The sequence below is a fragment of the Mastomys coucha genome, unplaced genomic scaffold, assembly GCF_008632895.1.
Source record: "Mastomys coucha isolate ucsf_1 unplaced genomic scaffold, UCSF_Mcou_1 pScaffold1, whole genome shotgun sequence".
Taxonomy (NCBI): Eukaryota; Metazoa; Chordata; class Mammalia; order Rodentia; family Muridae; genus Mastomys; species Mastomys coucha.
This window is the reverse complement of record NW_022196891.1, coordinates 2,003,276-2,021,752: the sequence shown is the minus strand read 5'-3', so window position 1 is coordinate 2,021,752 and position 18,477 is coordinate 2,003,276. Positions and strand designations below refer to the sequence as shown.

The 18,477-nt window shown below is 35.6% G+C and overlaps 1 protein-coding gene across 6 annotated transcripts in view; it reads right to left on the bottom strand.

Moving 5' to 3' along the window:
- The window catches only part of Relch (RAB11 binding and LisH domain, coiled-coil and HEAT repeat containing), a 99,863-nt gene that overhangs the window by 73,960 nt on the left and 7,426 nt on the right, over positions 1–18,477 (bottom strand). For all 6 annotated transcript variants that reach the window (XR_004121232.1, XR_004121234.1, XM_031379713.1 and 3 more), the window contains exon 2: positions 6,262–6,351. Coding sequence is in view for 4 of the 6 variants with exons in the window: in XM_031379713.1 (XP_031235573.1) it covers positions 6,262–6,351 (90 nt within the window). In the remaining 2 variants the exon portion in view is untranslated. The remainder of the gene's footprint in view (positions 1–6,261; positions 6,352–18,477) is intronic.

Sequence of the window (18,477 nt, the reverse complement as noted above, 5' to 3'; positions counted from 1 at the left end):
TTAAAGACTTGTATAAAAACTAAGGAGTTTAACTTTCATCTTAAGAAATGCAACTTTGCCTTGATTGACTGTTAGAAAAAAAAGATGAGATGGATCAGATATAAGAAAGCTTTAAGAATATATGGAAAAATTAGGATTCACTCAGTTTGCATGTGTTCAATAAAAACTTAGGATGCAGTTGAGTCACAGCTATGACGGCCATTTATTTTGATGCACAGAGTTTAGCTGCAGCAGCAATGAAAGCACAGCTAGGATGGCACTGAGTCCCTGCGTGCCGTTGGTAGTCAGCAAAGCTGATCTGCAAGCACGTCTGTGCAGCAAAGCTAAGACATTTCCCCTGAACTGCAATTCCTTGAAATACTTTAAGAGTTTTTGTTAAAGTCATTATTTACATAACTGAAGATGTTGATATAGAAATTTGTTCATTTTTAAAAAATGGAAAATTCTATGAAATTTTGAAAAAAAAGCACCTAACTAGACTATGCATAAGGTAAAAGTATAGATATTATGCTCTCAATATCACTTAAAATTATCCAAAATATACTATAGAACAATTGCAGATCAGAAATGCCCTACACCAGAATGACAGAAAAAAAAAAAAAAAAAAGGGAGAGGGAGGGAAGGGAGAAAACTGGTTAAAACACAAAGTGGGAAATGCTCAAATTAAACTGGTGACCAGGAACAAAACAAAGAGTGAATAGGCACAGAAAGCCAGAAAACCCATGTCAGACGGCAAGAATTTATAATTTTACAAACAGCTACATACATATTGCCAAATGTCATTAAAAGATACCAATGCTTTGAAAAGACAGACTTCTAAAATGAATTCACTCTGCTGCATGTTTCTTAGTATATAACACAGGTTCTAAAAGACAGAGTTTTATGCTTGAAGCTCTAGCACATCTCTATAAAAGGTAGACTATAACCAAGCAAATACAGATTTGTGAGAACTTATAATATATTTTTCTTAAAAGTTTAAACTTTGACTTTCTGGCAAAGAAAGATTCTTAATGCCACATAGTATTTATACATACATGAATTTGTCTCCTAAAACACTGGATTGAAGTGCAAACTGAGTACCCTGTAAGGAGATAAACTTTGTGGAACAAGTTCTACGCAGTTCTTAAAATCACCATTCTTTCTAAAAGTATATGAAGGTGTGTGTGTGTGTGTGTGTAAAATGCTATAGGAGCTAACAACCAATCTACTCATTCTACTTGACCCACCCAAACTAAGGTGATCTCATGAGATTAAATTAATAACTACAAACATGCATGTATATTAACAGCGTGCATTACAGTTTTACTCTTTACAATTTTAACATTTAAGTCAGTATAAGCAATGTTAAGTTACCCTAGGTCCCATCCAGTACAACTATTTTACAATGCTTCTTTTCAACTTAACTCATGATGACATGAGACGGTTCCAGACCGTTCCTTCAAGTCTTTCAGGGAAGAAAGAAACCCTTGCCCTCATTATGTTTTCTGTTCAGGTTCCTCTATCACTTATCATGAAGTTGGTTTCTCTCATCACCACCTTTGGGCCTTTTCTCATGTTACTTAACCCATGACGTGCATGCCTGTGGCTTTGATGATCACAATCTTAAAACCCTTCCACCAGATACATTCTTATTTCCTAAACATTCACATTTGAATGTTTTCTAAGTTTTGAATTTGGCCCTACTGAATTGCATCATTTCCTTCTCACACCTAGTCTTCCTCAGTAGTCTCTGTCCACTTAATGGTACATCCATCCACTGAACTAGTTTGGAAGCCAACTAAGAGAAACTTGGAGATTACTTATCATATACATGTTGTCTTTATCCTACCACCAATTAATGTCCATATCATACTGATTCTAATCCTTTAGTAACTAGCAATTCATCTCAACGATCTCTGTAACTGCTCAAATGTCAAACTTTTGTGACATTATATACTAATAATGACTAATTAATACTATACTATTAATTCTAAATAATAATATACTAATGTTAAGATATTCAAATATTCTACAGAAAACCTCACCTTTCTAAACTTTTCTACCCTCCTTGCAACAAGGAACAAACAACTCCTTGATGGCAAAAACTACTTCTCACTTCTATGTTCAAAATGCATAAAATAAGCTAAGTAACAGCAATTCAAATATCGTGAATCTACATTATCTTTATAAAAGATTTAGACATTTGTTAACAAATCAGAATTCAGCTCATTTGTTTTGACATGTTAGTATCAATTTTATGTATATAGTTCAATGTGTGAATAACTGTGTATACAAGCTTGCACGTGAAGATACAAAGACACTAGTGTGCATGTGAAGGGCCAAGGAAAACCTCCATGTTGTACAATTCAATTTAAAATGTATAGTTCAATGAAAAAAATGTTGGCAATAAAAAGCTTCAGTCTTTTACCTTTTTGAAAGAAAAATGACTAAGTTAAATTAATTTTATTTGGGAAAAATGAAATTTTGATATCCATAAAAATATACACTTTTTCAGAGGTACAGTTTATACTAACAGACATTGTAGGCTTTGGAAATAAAACTTGTGTTCTGTTACTGGCAAATCTTTGAAGTATTATTTTACTAGTTTATAAAATAAAGATTTCATTACTTATTCCACAGGACCATTAACAGCATTAAATATTTTCTATCAATACTGAGCAGAATGCCTAACATTTAGAGTTTTCCCCAAGCCTGGGGATAGGTCTCAGTAAGAAAGCATATGAATGCGTCCTAAATTCATCCATCCAGTCTCTGAGGATGAGGTGGGGTGTCTATTAAAATAAACAAACAAAGCAAAACTACAGACTAGAAAATAACTAGATTTTTACCTTAGCTGAAAGGTGATAACAAATATAATATCTGTCCTATAAATACCAACAGCTGTTCAAGTATGGTGTTGCTTGCTTGCAATTCAATACCTGGGAGGTAGAGGTGGGACGATCAGATGTTCAAAGCCAGCCTAAGCTAAACAGTACAAGATCAGACTGGGCTACCTGAGATCTGTACCATTTAAAAAAAAAAAGGAGAAAGAAAGAAAGAAAGAAAGAAAGAAAGAAAGAAAGAAAGAAAGAAAGAAAGAAAGAAAAAGAAAAAACAAATCTCTCCCCACTTCCCCAACATAAGGTTAGAAAAGATCCACATTGATAGGACAATGGATTCTGGATCTGTGTTATCTATATTACTGAAAGTTCCATAAGATCTAATGACAGATGACAGGATAACCATCTTTCATGAATCATGGTCTTTTGATTTACTTTTAAATTACTACAAATGATTAGTAAAAAATCAAAATCTTTGGAGAATGTGATTAATTTCTTTAAAGCCTTACACATACACACATTTGGTTCCATACAAGACTGAAAACCATTTTCTAGAATAACATGTTCTTTCTCTAAGGAAGATGAAGACATTCATTAGCATATCAGCACAGTAATAAAAAATGGCTATCTCCCCAAAGTTAGAGGTAGAATATATTATTTATATTGAAAATATAAGATCAAAATTGTCACATTCAAAACATTGTTGTTGTTTTTTAAAATTTATATATAGGTGTTTTGCCTGCACAAATGTCTGGGCACCATGTGCATTGCTGGTGCCTGTATAGGCCAGAAGAGGGTGCTGGAGCCGCTGGGATGGGAGTTATGGACTGGCCTGCTGTGAGCTGCAAAGTAGATGTTGGGAATGGAACCTGGGTCCTCTGGAAGCACAGCCAGTGCTCTAAACTGCTGAGCTAATAACCCTTCAGTCCCACATTCTACTCTCTGTTGTTCCAAAGTGTGGAGGAGGAGGTCCACTCCTCCATCAGGAAGCAGCTAGAGGAGAGATTACTAACCTTCTCACTCCTGTTCTGACACAAAGAAAGATGGAATGGCCCAAAGCTTGTTTCTTAACAATGTTTTCTGCGAATTAGAAATCAAAAATACCTAAATAACAAGAAACTCTTTGTTCAGGTTCAATCTGATGGGATCTAATTTGAAATGGAAATTAAGGAACATAATTATGTAGCCAGTTTGTTGGCAAGAGTTATTTTTTGGCATGTAACTATATAGATATAAAACCTGTTATATTGACCCTTTAGAAAAAACTAAACAGAGTCTTGTGGCTATAGCCCTGTATCTGATCCTCAGTCCAGCACTTGGTGGTGGTGGGATACAAAGGCAATCCCAGCACTTGGGAGGTGGAGGCAAGGAAGGTCAGAGTTCAAGGTCATTCTCAGGTAAATACTGAGTTCCAGGATAGCCTATGATGTATGAGAATCAACCCATCTCAAACAAAAAAATTCTTCTGAAATCCACATATTTACTATATAACATAAAATATTTACTATGTAATTATATAACAATGCTACTGTGCAAATGATACAGTAGGACAAACCAATCCTGAGTTTATTCAATTAACCTAATCTAATGTGCTAATTTAGACATTAGAGATGTGATCTCTAAGGTTTTTTCTTTTTCTAATTCTCTTTCTTTGGTTAGGCTCTCACTGTGCAACCCAGGCTAGTCTTACACCTAGGGCAAGTCTCTTGCCTCAGCTTCCAAGTGCTAGAGTATAGCTGTTAGCTGCTATGGCTGATTTGATTTGCTGTTTTGATGAATGTTGCTAAATTATGCTCACAACAAAGTAGCTGTAAAGAATAAGAGGTCACACTAAATTCTTCCCGTGACCTTTTCATAAAATTAACATTACTATTATTTGTACTGTTGAGTCCTCTTAGTTTTGATTGAACTAAAAACAATCATCCCCCTCTCCACTAATTTATATAATATTTTGATTTTTAAATACCTAAGTTTCTAGTCTTAGGCAAGGAATGGAAATCACATTTTGCAATGGAATTTTTAATTAGGTCAAACCTAATCCTTCACATCAAGAGATCGCATACAATCTAATTAACCGTGGGCTCTGTTTTGAGGCTATTTGGATTTCAATCCTACCTTTACCACTCAAGTCTAGTACAATCTCTCCCAGGGCCTTAGTTTCTTATGGGTAGGTGGTCTACCTCAATAAGACAATAAGCATTCAGTGTTTAGACTGGAGCAAGCAAGGGCCTTATTATTTATTTCATAATTCATTATTTATTTTTATTTTATGAGCATTGGTGTTTTACTTTCATGTATGTTTGTGTGAGAGAGTCAGATTTCCCTGAGCTGTAGTTATAGAGAGTTGTGAGTCACCATGTGGGTTCTGGAAATTGAACATGGATCCTCTGGAAGAGCAGTAAGTATTCTTAAGCACTGAGCCATTTCTCTAGCCCCAGGAATTAATTATTTTTATCATAATGACTATAGTAGGTCAGCACTGTGTAGGCTTTAACAAACTTGTCCCAGTTAAGTGCAAGAAAGACTAGATCTAGACTCATTCTGCCCTCACAGCTCTACGTGTATGGCACTACTGTTTCAGGAATGCCTACATTTCATTGAAGCTTAAATCCTGCTTTCAATGTCTCACTCTTGGCCAAAGTCTTATAAAACAATTCCCATAACACTAAGTAGAATGACTTCAATGATAGGAAGCCATAACCCTAAAGAACCAGATATTTGCACTCGAAAAGCCATAGTTTCACCACTGGCAAACTCTGTAGCAGATTCTGAGGAAATTTTCACTGGAATCAAATAGTACCAACAGTCCTCAGAAGTCCCTACAGATCCAGTGGAGATTGATATGTATCTGGAAGGATTGGTGTGGAAGTGGGTGGGAATGGGAATGGAGGAAACTGGACTGAATAAGCAATTAGAAAAGATATTATTCTATTAGGATGGGCAGGATCCTGGAACCAGATACCACAGGAAAACCAAGAATTTCTGGAAACAACTGTGAGAGTTAGGGTGTATTCACAGAACTCAAAACAAAGTTTAACCTAATAATCAGAACAGAGGTATTTCAACCAGCTTTGAAAACTCCAAAGTTATACTGATAGACATATGTGAATGTTGGCCCTGGCTGGGAGTATCAAGGGAATGAGGCTAAGGTACAGTTAGTTACCTTTGAACTATGCAACTGATAACATAAAACTGTTTTTACAGCAGCTGTTAACAGCTTGCTGTAAAATTCAGCAAATTGTAGGTTTATACTAAAACTCCAAATACCACTGGAACAGAAACTGGGGTATCTCTAACTATTATGTTATATTAGTAGTAACACAACTTTGTATAATAAATAGGTGTTTTAACACTAGTATGGTAGAGAAAGGTAATTCCTCAGGTCATTTTCTTATTTCTGGAAAGTGAAAGAATCCAAATCTATCTTTCCAGTCTTACTTACCCGCCACTCTTTCATCTGTTTCCCTGTTACCATCATCCGAATATCTTGCAAAGTCTAATGAATCAAGAGTACTAATGCTCCCAGCTCGATCTATAAAAGAGAAAAGTAACAGAACATTTTTTTACTTAGGTTGCAAAAAATACTCAAATATTTTCATTTAACTAAACTATGACTCTAAGTTCTAGAAGTTCTATTAAACAAAAAAGGATAAAAATGTTCAAACCAGTTCAACTATTTGAGGTAATTATGTTTCCCTACCAAAGTATATGCCCCACTTATGAACTAAGCATACATAGAGCATATTATAAGTAGTACAATCAGCTAGAACCAGCAACCAAACACTCTATGCAGACAACAGCCACCTCCCCCAGACAGTTATTTGAACTCCCCACCTCAAAGACTTTGTAGATTGAGTCTGGGCTAGATAATTGTTGACTGAAAACATAAGACACTGGAAAAAAACAGACCAAATCCAGGCTTAACAATCTATCATATACACTATTATCACACAGATCAAAGTAACTTGGTACATAAGAGCAGCAAAGAATCATCCAGTCTCAAGAAAAGTATGAGCAAACAGGATCAATTCCAAGAAATATGTGATAATCAGGACACAAAAGATTTTAAAACAGCTGTTAAAATTATGTTCAGTGAATGAAAGTGTGTGGTTTTAATGAGGTGTTCGCCATAAGTCTAGGCATCTGAAGACTTGGTCCCCAAGTTATTGGCTTTTGGGGAGGCTTAGGAGGTGTCAACTTGCTGAAGCTTGTGTCTCATTGGACACTGGCTTTGAAGCTTCAAAGGCCATGCACCATTTGCAGGGACTTTCTCTCTGCTTCCTGTTTGCTGTGCGAGACGTGAGGTCTCAGCTATTCTGCAACCATGTCTGCCTGCCTGCTGCCACTTTGCTACCCCCAATGGTGATGGACACTTATATATTTGAAACCTTAAGCCCAAAATAAATCCTTCTTTCTACAAGTTGTCTTGGTCGTGATGTTTTCTGTTTTGTTTTGTTTTTGTTTTTTTCGAGACAGGGTTTCTCTGTGTAGTCCTGGCTGTCCTGGAACTTGCTCTGTACACCAGTCTGGTCTCAAACTCAGAAATCCGCCTGCCTCTGCCTCCCAAGTGCTGGGATTAAAGATGTGTGCCACCAACGCCTGGCGGTCGTGATGTTTTAATACAACAACTACAACAACTACAACAACAACAACAAGATAGGAAATCCTAGCAGAAAAAAACAGAATATAGAAAATACAACTGGAAATTCTAGAAAATATCAGTAAACCTGAAAATCAAATGCTTGATATGAAAAGTTCAATGCAGAGTATAACAGAATAAACAGGACAGAGGAATGAGGTTAAAAGTAATTACAGGGGCAGTGAGATGGCCTGCCTCAGTGTATAAAAGCACTTGCTGTCAAGTCTAATGACATGTGGCCAGTCCTTGGGCTCCAGAATGAATAAGGAACCAATTTCTTTAAGGGACTTCTGGGCACGTGAGCACAGACATATATAAATGAGGATTTAAAAAAAGATTAAGGAAAGTATTTGACATGAAGAATAAAGAAAAAGAGTAAAATAAAAAGTAACAGAATTCTTTCCATGGAACAAAAAAAATGTTTAAGGTATATAGAAGTGGAAGCAACAATAGATAAAACAGGAAGCTGGGCAGATACAGATTTAAAACAGAGGACACCAATGAGGACAGAGCATAGAAATGCTGTAATATCATAAGCAAACTGCTGAAAACCAAAAGAATAGAAACTACTAAAAGTTGGCAGAGAAAAACAGCCTACTCACATACACAGTGTAGAAGCATGCATTAACCACAGATGCATTCATTTGTCAAAATGCATCAGACTTAGAAGGTTAGTATATATACTATATAAAGAACTTAAAAACAAACACACAAACTCCTGAGCATCAAGAAAACAACCTAATTAAAAATGGGGTACAGAACTAAGCAGAGAATTCTCAAAAGATGGCGAAGAAACACTTATAGAAATGTTCAACAGCCTTAGCCCATTATGGAAATGTGAATAAAACTATGGTGAGATTTCATCTTACCCCAGTCAGAATGACTAAGATCAATAAAACAAATGACAACATATGCTGTTGGCAATGATGTAGGGAAAGGGAACACTTATTCTTTGCTAGTAGGAGTGCAAACTGGTACAGCTATAATGGAAATCAGCTAGTATGGTGGTTAATGAGGAAGCTGGGAATCAATCTACCTCAAAATCCATCTATACCAGTCTTGGTCACATACCCAAAGGATTCTATATCTTACTACAGAGACACCTGCTCACCCATGTTCATTTTTGTGCTTACGCAAAACAGCCAGAAATTGGAAACAGTATAGATGTTGGTATAGCATAACTTGAGTGGATAATGACAGTGTGAAACATTTAAACAATGAAATGTTATTGAGTTGTTAAGAAAAGTGAAATTAGCTGGGTGTGGTGCCGCATGCTTTTAATCCCAGCACTCAGGAGACAGAGGCTGGATGAGTTTGAGGCTAGCCTGGTTTGTTTACAAACTGAGTTCCAGGACAGCCAAGAGCTGAAACACAGAGAAATCAGGTCTCAAAGTTAAGTAAGTAAATAAACAAATAAATAAAATGAAATTATGAAAATTTCAGGTAAATGCATGGAGCCTGAAAAAAAAAAATCATTGTGAACAGAGTAACTCAGACCCGAAAATACAAATATGTTATATGCTCTTATATGTGGATGTTAGCTTTTAATATGTCTGATACAATCCAATAGCCTAGTAAGGGACTAGTGGGTGGCTGCGGGGGCAGTAGCAAGGGGAGCAGGTGTCTCCTAAAGAAAGGGAAATGGAATAGATGAACATATTGTTATGAAGAGACAAAGAGAAGATAGAATAGGAAGATAATAGGGAGAGGTATAAGCGAGGAGGATAAAGTGTGAATGTGGAGAGGGACAACTAATACTAAAGGGCACTTGAAAAACCATATAAAAACCTATTACTGTATACATATATGTATATGAATACATATATAAAAGAAACCTACATCTATATATGTATGAAATAAATGTAAATGGAGTCGCCATATAATAGGGGTAACATGCCTTAACTAGACACCTTATGTCACCAAGTAAAACCTCCAGTGCCAGCAATGAGTTACATCTTGTTGAATTATTGGCCAAAGTAGTGCCCTAGAAACATCCAACCATCAGACTATTGTCAAGGCTATTTATTGGCTACTCTCCACAATCTGATGGTAAGGGCCGACTGCCGAAGATAACACTTAACACATCATTGAACATAGAGAAGTCAAGCTGGTGCCTAATTAGAAGCTTCATTTCTAGCTACAAGCATTGTAATTGTAATAGTGAAATGCCTGCAAGATATACTGTGTAATAGTGGCACAAAAGTTTTAAGAGCAAACAACCATTATCTGATTGGATTTAAGACCCACTCTAAGAGATGGAACCCATGCCTGAGAATGCTAAAGCAGTCAAGGTGAGAGACTAGATAGGTCATGGGCCTGGGGGAAAACTTACTTTATTATTCTGTTAAAAGTCATTTTATTCATTGCCGTGTATTCATTCATTACTTATATAGATCAGTGTCTTGTTCAGCTATCACCAGAGAAGCTTCCTGCAGCAGACTGGTACTAAAACAGAGACTCACAACCTGAAAATCTGCAGTGAAAGATTCTGGAGCACTCAGTCCTAAATGAGATGCCTTCATCAAACCCCTTCTTTCAAGGCTCAGGGATCTATGTAATAGAGGACATGTTAAGACTGTAAGAGCCAGAGGTGATGGCTCTCCCAGACACAACAGGACTGATGAACTCACAGAGAGCAGGATAGCATGTCCGAGTGCTGCACAGGTTCAAGCCTGACAGGATCCAAGTACTAAAAGGTGGGGTACGAACACAAGGTCTCACCCCTAACGAAGAAGCAATCTAAAACTGATATGCATTGGCAAAAGAAAAATTAGTTTTCTCTAATGGAGTCTCACTGGGTGTGTACTACCTACACTTCAGGAGTGTACCTACACCTGGGAGTAGTTGAGCAACAAAAAACAACCTCAAAATGGTATATTTTGGTTTACTTATCTTTAAACTGTATATTTTGGTTTCAGTTTGTGTGTATGTGTGCGTTTGTTCTGAAAAAAATTTTGAGAGATAAAGAGAGAGCACACACACACAAATTTGGGTGAGTAGACAGATGAGGGAAGAATATAGGAGGAATTGAGAGGGGGGAACATGATCAAAATATATTGTATGAAAAAATATTTCAATTAAAAAAAGAAAAGAATCCATCAAATTGTACTCTCAAGATTTATAAATCTTACTAAGTTTTAGTTCAAAAGGTAGAAATCCCATTTTAAAATACTGACCTCTAATGAATACTATATATCTACTGGACAGAATCGAGAATCACTTGGGAGACCAGATTCCGTGAGTGTCTGTGCAGGGATTCTCATGATTAGGTTAACTGAGGTTGGAAGACTCATCTGGCCTAGGATGTTAGATTGCATAAAAAGGAGAAAGTCAGCTATGCTCACGCATTCATCTCCCTCTGCCTCCTGAATGTGCCTCAAGCCGTGCTGCTGCGATGAACCACACCCTAGAACTGACCAGCAAAATAAACCCTTCCATCCTTAAGTTACTTTTTTGTCAGGCTATTTATTACACCAATAGGAAAAGTAACAAATATATCTCCTTATTAGCTATTCTGATGTCTCCAACTTATGTATTAAAAGCATGACCACAAGGAAAGTCTTTTATCAACCAATATCCTAGTGTTATAATAACAGAATTCTGTTTCACACTTGATTTTAAAGGAATGGTTATGTTGAGTTGATTTTCCATAACTTTCTCTTTAGTTTGAGACAGGATCTCCCTATATAGGCTAGACTGATCTTAAACTCTAAAGTTTTCTCAGCCTCATGCATGCTAGGATTTTAGACATGGCCCCAAAATCCCAGCTTCAGGTCAACATTAAGTACCCACCTTTTAAAAAGTAACAACTACAATAGAACCTAAAATAGATGAGTTCTCTATTGAGAGATCCACTTTTAATAGTTTACTAAGTCTTTCTTTTGTTCCTAATAGTTTTAGATATACATTAATGCCAAGATTAGAATCTGTCACAATACAGTCATTATCCTTACTTGTAGTATTGTTCTTTTAATTTTTAAAGAACTTAAATATGTAACAGGGAAGAACTTTGAGAACATACAATTTAATTTTTAACTTGGTATCATTATAGCCACTGAAAAAAAAATTTCTTGCTGGGAATTGGTGACTCACACTTTTAATTCCAGCATTGAGAGACAGAGGTAGTCAGATCTCTATGAGTTTTAGGCCATTCCTGATCTATAAAGTGAATTCTAAGACAGCTAAGGCTACTTAGTGAGAACTTGTATACATTTATTACATTTTTTGTAAATAAAATAAATTTTAAAATTTTAAAAACATCTAATTATTTTTTTACATTTTTTGGGTGTGTGTGAAAACTGCTGTTATCAAACCCAGGGCTTCACAAATGCTTGCTAGGAAACTGTTTCAGAACAAAGTTATAAACCTAGTGCCCATTTTTAAAATACTTCAAGCCAATAATTTTATTTAATATTTTATAATAGGGAAAATATCTTGCAATGTCTTTAAAAGTAATGATTATATTCTCATAAAAGACAAATACTAGGGCTAACGATATGGCTCCATGGTTAAGAGTATTGTTTTGCTTCTGCAGAGGACGTAGGTTTGATTTCCACATGTACCACTGTTTACACCTGTCTGCAACTCCAACTCTGGGCGATCTAATGCCTCTGACGCCTGTGGGGCACCAGGCACATATGTGATGTCCAGACATGCATGCAGGCTAAACAGCCATGTATATAAAAGAAATTAAGTAAAATATTTCAACTCATTATAATTCATTCCATCTTGTCATAAAATACATATTTATGGAAGAAATTAATATTAATTTTGACTGGACTAAACTGCAACAGATTTTGTAAGTGAATGTATTTTGAATTTGAAGACTAATAATAGGCTATGTTGTAGGTCCAAGGTAAGTATGGTTCTTTGGATTTTGTTACTTGTTTTTTTTTTTTCTTTTGGCTTTTTGAGGCAGAGGTTTTCTGTGTAGCCCTGCTGCTCAAGAATTCACTGTGTTGACCAGGCTGGCCTCAAACTCAGAGATCCCACCTGCCTTATCTCCCCACTGCTAGGATTAGCCACCACTGTGTAGCTTAGCCACAGATTTTTAAACACAACCTTTAAGAACTTTCTGCAGCTGTTTATGTCCTTCATAGAACATAAACAGTTAACTTGGGAGGTAGCTTATAAGAGAACAGAGAGTGAGACTGAATGCTTTGCTTGATGTTTGTAACTACTGTATCAATTTTGAAGAAGAGAAGTTTGTAACTTACTCTTTCTCAGATATGAATCCTTTTCAAAATCATCACAGCCAATGAACCAGATTCTTACCCTCACCTAATGTCTGTACCACCCTCCAAGCAGAACCATTGTTCATTGAAACAGTTGGTGAATGATTTCACGGATAGACTATCTTAATACACACACCATTTCTTAAATGAATGTAATCTGTTCTCTGTGGGCTGAGAATGAAGACAAGCACTCCAGTCCATAGCAGGAAATCTGTATCCAAAAATCGTGCCTACAATTCACTGATTGGCACAGCAGAACTGTCAATCTCTTAGCTTAGCTACTAGGGAGGTAAAATCCTTTGGTGATGTGAGGGGCATTGAAGTACAGTTTATTACAACGAACTCCAATATCTAAAAATTGTTCTTATTTTGGGCTTGTACTACAGCAAGAGCCAAGATTTTAAACTCTACTAAAACCAAACCAACCAACCAACCAAACAAACAGACTTTATCTATTTATGTTCATTTAAAAAAAAAAAACTAGTAGTGATGTATTATTTTAAAATATATAGCTAATATGTTTAGTTATTTGATTGTTTTATATCAAACAACTTTTATACTACTAGTTTTTATTGTTACAATATTTTATAGATTTTAAAGAATATGACAAAATAACAAAAAGATACTGCAGATATTGAAGGGGGGTCTCTGGGAGAAGTTGGGGTACAAAAGGGAAAGAAGAATATGATATAATTCTATTTACTTATGTTTTTAGATGTTAACAAATTCAGATAAACTGAAATTATGTATTTTTTCTCATCATAATAAAATAAAACTTAAATCAATTAAAATATAATAAAAAAAGAACTTTCTGCAGAGTTCTTTGTGACTAACATGGCTGTAGGATTGTGCACCACAGAAACATGGTCAGGACCATTAATCAGACGCAGTTCTTTTCTAGAACAAACAAATGTCTTTTATTTCTCAAATGTTCTAATACAAGAGGGACATTTTGGAAAAGTTAACCTCTTTTTCTTAAAAAGAACACAACCAGATGGACATAGGCATACACTTGCTGTTCTAGCTACTTGGGAGGCCAAAGGAGAATCATTTGAACCCAGTTCTTCAAAACTTGAATACTTGCTATGAACCAGGTCAACAAGAATATAGGTATGTTTTGAGCTCAAGGGCAATCTAATCTGGACTAATAAGGAGACTGTCTTAAAACAAGACACAAAACCAAACTTTTACCTTGTCAATGCAAGTACGACTGTGTCCATACTGTGCTTTTAAAATATGCACAAAATGGTGATAATTGACCCTGTGGAGCAGAATGTTAATTTTTCAATTATATATTCTTCTCTATAGTACTTTATAATTTCAAAACCATAAAAAGAGCAAACATAGAATTAAAAGGTGTATGTGTGGGATTTAAGAAACTGGCATTAAATTGCAGTTCTTTTGGTAAAATATTAATTTACTCAGTGTTGTCTTAAAACCTTGTCATGATACATATATATGAATTCAATATAATGCAATGAAACATGTAATATATAAATTCAATAGGTTAAAAGTTTTACCTTAAAAGTAATCAATTACATTGAAGATCAAGTTCATACATATTAGGTACTTAAGGATGGATCTTAGCAATTCATGTCTGAGAAAGTAAACCTATAAAGTGCCTCTAAAATATGATCATTATAAAGCAGTAATACCCAAAGTTTTCTACTTTTGCTGTAATGCAAATCTGTTTCTAGTACTAGTGGATATTTTCTTATCAATGGGCACTGTGTGTATGAACACACAGCCAAACGTTTTGCCTCCTCTTGCTAATCAAGGTTAGTGCTAAAATTGTTTGAAATGGTTAGTTACAAATACTTGGAACTTTGGAAGTACTTGTCATTTGATGAGCATATTTAACCTAGTGTTTAAAAAAGCTGATGTTTGCACATACCAAGACCTAGACATTGCTCAAGAACTAAGAAGTCGACAGAATTATGCAGGGCATCTTCTACTGCCAACTGCTTTTTCTCCAATGCTGGGTCTTATTTTTCACTAGCCACGGTTTTCAAAATATTTGAAGGCTAGATGGTCTAAGTTTGTCATTTTACAGATGAGAAATGAAGGTTTTTATACTTATTAAATCAACTTGCTAACCTTTGCTGAAGATTTAAACATAAAAATTTAGTAAGACTTGCTTCTTGCTTTAAATAAGTCAACAAGCAATGAGAATAAAGCCACATATGTAGATAACAAATCAATCACTTTATGATAAATCTGTGTAGAAGCTAAGAGTAGAATTTCTATCTTTTAATTTGCAGTCTGTGTCACAAGATTCTACAGTCTAAATTCCAAGGTCAAAATATTTAAACTTAGAAACTTATAGGCTATAACAATCAAGAAACCATTTATGTAAGTTAAAATTTTGATAGCGCTAAGTGAATTTTACCTCATGTCAAGTTGTTAGGCAATGAAGATGATTATAATCTATGAATTATTTATTAGCATTCTGACTAGTTATTATATGTCTATAAAGTTATAGATAACTTAGTTAACTTTTATAACAACTCCATGCAGAAGAGTTACCACCATCAGCATTTTATAGCAAAGGAACATACCTGCAACTCAAGAGTGAGATTTCACATGTAGGGATTTCCTTTTAGAAGAACATGAATATGTGAATGTGTCAGGAAAAGTTACCAAGAACCAGTTTAGGAATACAGTAGGCACTGAGCAAATGTGACTAAGATTAATTACTTACAAAAACATATCTGTGAGGCAGAAAGAAGCACACTTACAGGAAAGACTATACCGCTACATATAATACATCTAATAAGGTATTTTAAAGTCAAATTTTATCATATAGTAGACAAAACTAGGGGCAAATTCTAAAAAGGGTCACTTTTTTTTTCCTGTAATACAAACTTTTGCTAATTATAAAGAGGGTTGGAAAGCATTGTTTTGGGCAGGAGGAAGTAACTTTGAATAGTAAACCCGCCAGCCAGACATTTCAGCTTTGTAATTATGGCTATTCAGGAGGCTGGGCCAAGAATTCAAGGTAGGCCTCTTCCACAGAAGGAGTTCAATGGCTACCTGGTAACCCAGAAAGATCCTGTCTTAAGGGGGTTGGGGGGAGGGGAAAAAAAGGAAGGAAGGAAGGGAGTAAGGAAGGGAGGAAGGAAAGGAAGGCTGGAGAATATCTAGCTTTGTGGCAGAAAGCTTGTAGCATGTGTGGGGTCCTACATTAACTATTGAACACTGAGGGTAGAGGAGAGGGAGAAGAGTTAGACATTAAAGTCATTAAACATTGTTCTTTGCTATAAATAAGCCATTAGGATTAAGTCATATATGTAGACACCAACATGATCAGTAACTTCATAATAAACAAGCTAAAAGTGGAATTATTATCTTCCAATCTGTAGCCAAACTGATTTAAAGTGAACTTTAAAAAAAAAAATCAAGAAAGAAATATATAGGGCAGAAACTAATACCTAGACTCTATAAAGATCTCTAAGAATTAGTTTAATGAAAATGAAGCCTCAACATACCGAAACATATGGGGCACAATGAAAGCAGTCCTAAGAGGAAAACTCATAGCTTTAAGTGCCTACAAAAAGAAACTGGAGAGAGCATACACCAGCAATTTGACAGCACATCTGAAAGCTCTAGAACAAAAAGAAGCAAATTTACCCAAGAGTAGTCGAAGGTAAGAAATAAACTCAGGGCTGAAATCAACCAAATAGAAACAAAAAGAACTATACAAAGAATCAACCAAACCAGGAGCTGGTTCTTTGAGGAAATCAACAAAATAGATAAACCCTTAGTCGGGCTAACTAGAGGGCACAGAGACAGTATCCTAATTAACAGATCAGAAATGAAAAGGGAGACATAACAACAGATCCAAAAAATCATTAGAGCCTATTATAAAAGTTTATACTCAACAAAACTGGAAAACCTGGATGAAATGGACAATTTTCTAGACAGATACCAGGTACCAAAGTTAAATCAAGATCAGATAAACGATCTAAACAGTCCCATATCTGCTCATGAAATAGAAACAGTCATTAATAGTCTCCCAACCAAAAAAAGCCCTGGACCAGATGGGTTTAGTGCAGAGTTTTATCAGACATTCAAAGAAGACCTAATACAAATACTCCTCAAACTATTCCACAAAATAGAAACTGAAGGCACTCTACCCAATTTGTTCTACGAACCCACAATTACTCCTATACCTAAACCACATAAAGACCTAACAAAGAAAACTTCAGGCCAATTTCCCTTATGAATATTGATGCAAAAATACTCAATAAAATTCTTGCAAACTGAATCCAAGAACAAATCAAAATGATCATTCATCATGATCAAGTAGGCTTCATCCCAGGGATGCAGGGATGGTTCAATATTCGGAAATCCATCAACATAATTCACTATATAAACAAACTCAAAGGGAAAAAAAAAACATATGATCATCTCATTAGACGCTGAGAAAGCATTTGACAAAATCCAACATCCCTTCATGATAAAAGTCTTGGAAAGATCAGAAATTCAAGGCCCATACTTAAATATAGTAAAAGCAATATACAGCAAACCAGAAGCCAACATCAAACTAAATGGAGAGAAACTTGAAGCAATCCCACTAAAATCAGGGACTAGACAAGGCTGCCCACTCTCTCCCTACCTATTCAATATTGTACTTAAAGTCCTAGCCAGAGCAATTAGACAACAAAAGGAGATCAAAGGGATATGAATTGGAAAGGAAGAAGTCAAATTATTGCTATTTGCTGATGATATGATAGTATACTTAAGAGACCCCAAAAATTCCACCAGAGAGCTCCTAAACCTGATGAACAACTTCAGCAAAGTAGCTGGATATAAAATTAACTCAAGCAAATCAGAGGTTTCCTCTACACAAAGGATAAACGGGCTGAGAAAGAAATTAGGGAAACAACACCCTTCACAATAGTCACAAATAATATAAAATACCTTGGTGTGGCTCTAAGCAAGTAAAAGATCTGTTTGACAAAAACTTCAAGTCTCTGAAGAAGGAAATTGAAGAATATCTCAGAAGATGGAAAGATCTCCCATATTCGTGGATGGGCAGGATTAATATTGTAAAAATGGCCATCTTGCTGAAAGGAATCTACAGATTAAATGCAATCCCCATCAAAATTCCAACTCGATTCTTCACAGACTTGGAAAGAGCAATTTGCAAATTCATCTGGAATAACAAAAAAAACAGGATAGACAAAACTATTCTCAACAATAAAGGAACCTCTGGTGGAATCACCATCCCAGACCTTAAGCTGTACTACAAAGCAACTGTGATAAAAAACTGCATGTTATTGGTACAGTTACAGGCAGGTAGATCAATGGAATAGAATTGAAGAACCAGAAATTAATCCACACACCTATGGTCACTCATCTTCAACAAAGGAGCTAAAACCATTCAGTGGAAAAAAGACAGCATTTTCAACAAATGGTGCTGGCTCAACTGGTGGCTAGCATATAGAAGAAGGCAAATTGATCCATTCTTATCTCCTGTACAAAGCTCAAGTCCAAGTGGATCAAGGACCTCCACATAAAACCAGATACACTGAAACTAGTAGAAAGGAAAGTGGGGAAAAGCCTCGAACACATAGGCACAGGGGAAAATTTCCTGAACAGAACACCAATAGCTTATGCTCTAAGATCAAGAATAGACAAATGGGACCTCATAAAATTGCAAAGCTTCTGTAAGGCAAAAGACACTGTCAATAGGACCAAATGTCAACCAACAAATTGGGTAAAGATCTTTACCAATCCTATATCTGATAGAGGGCTAATATCCAATATATACAAAGAACTC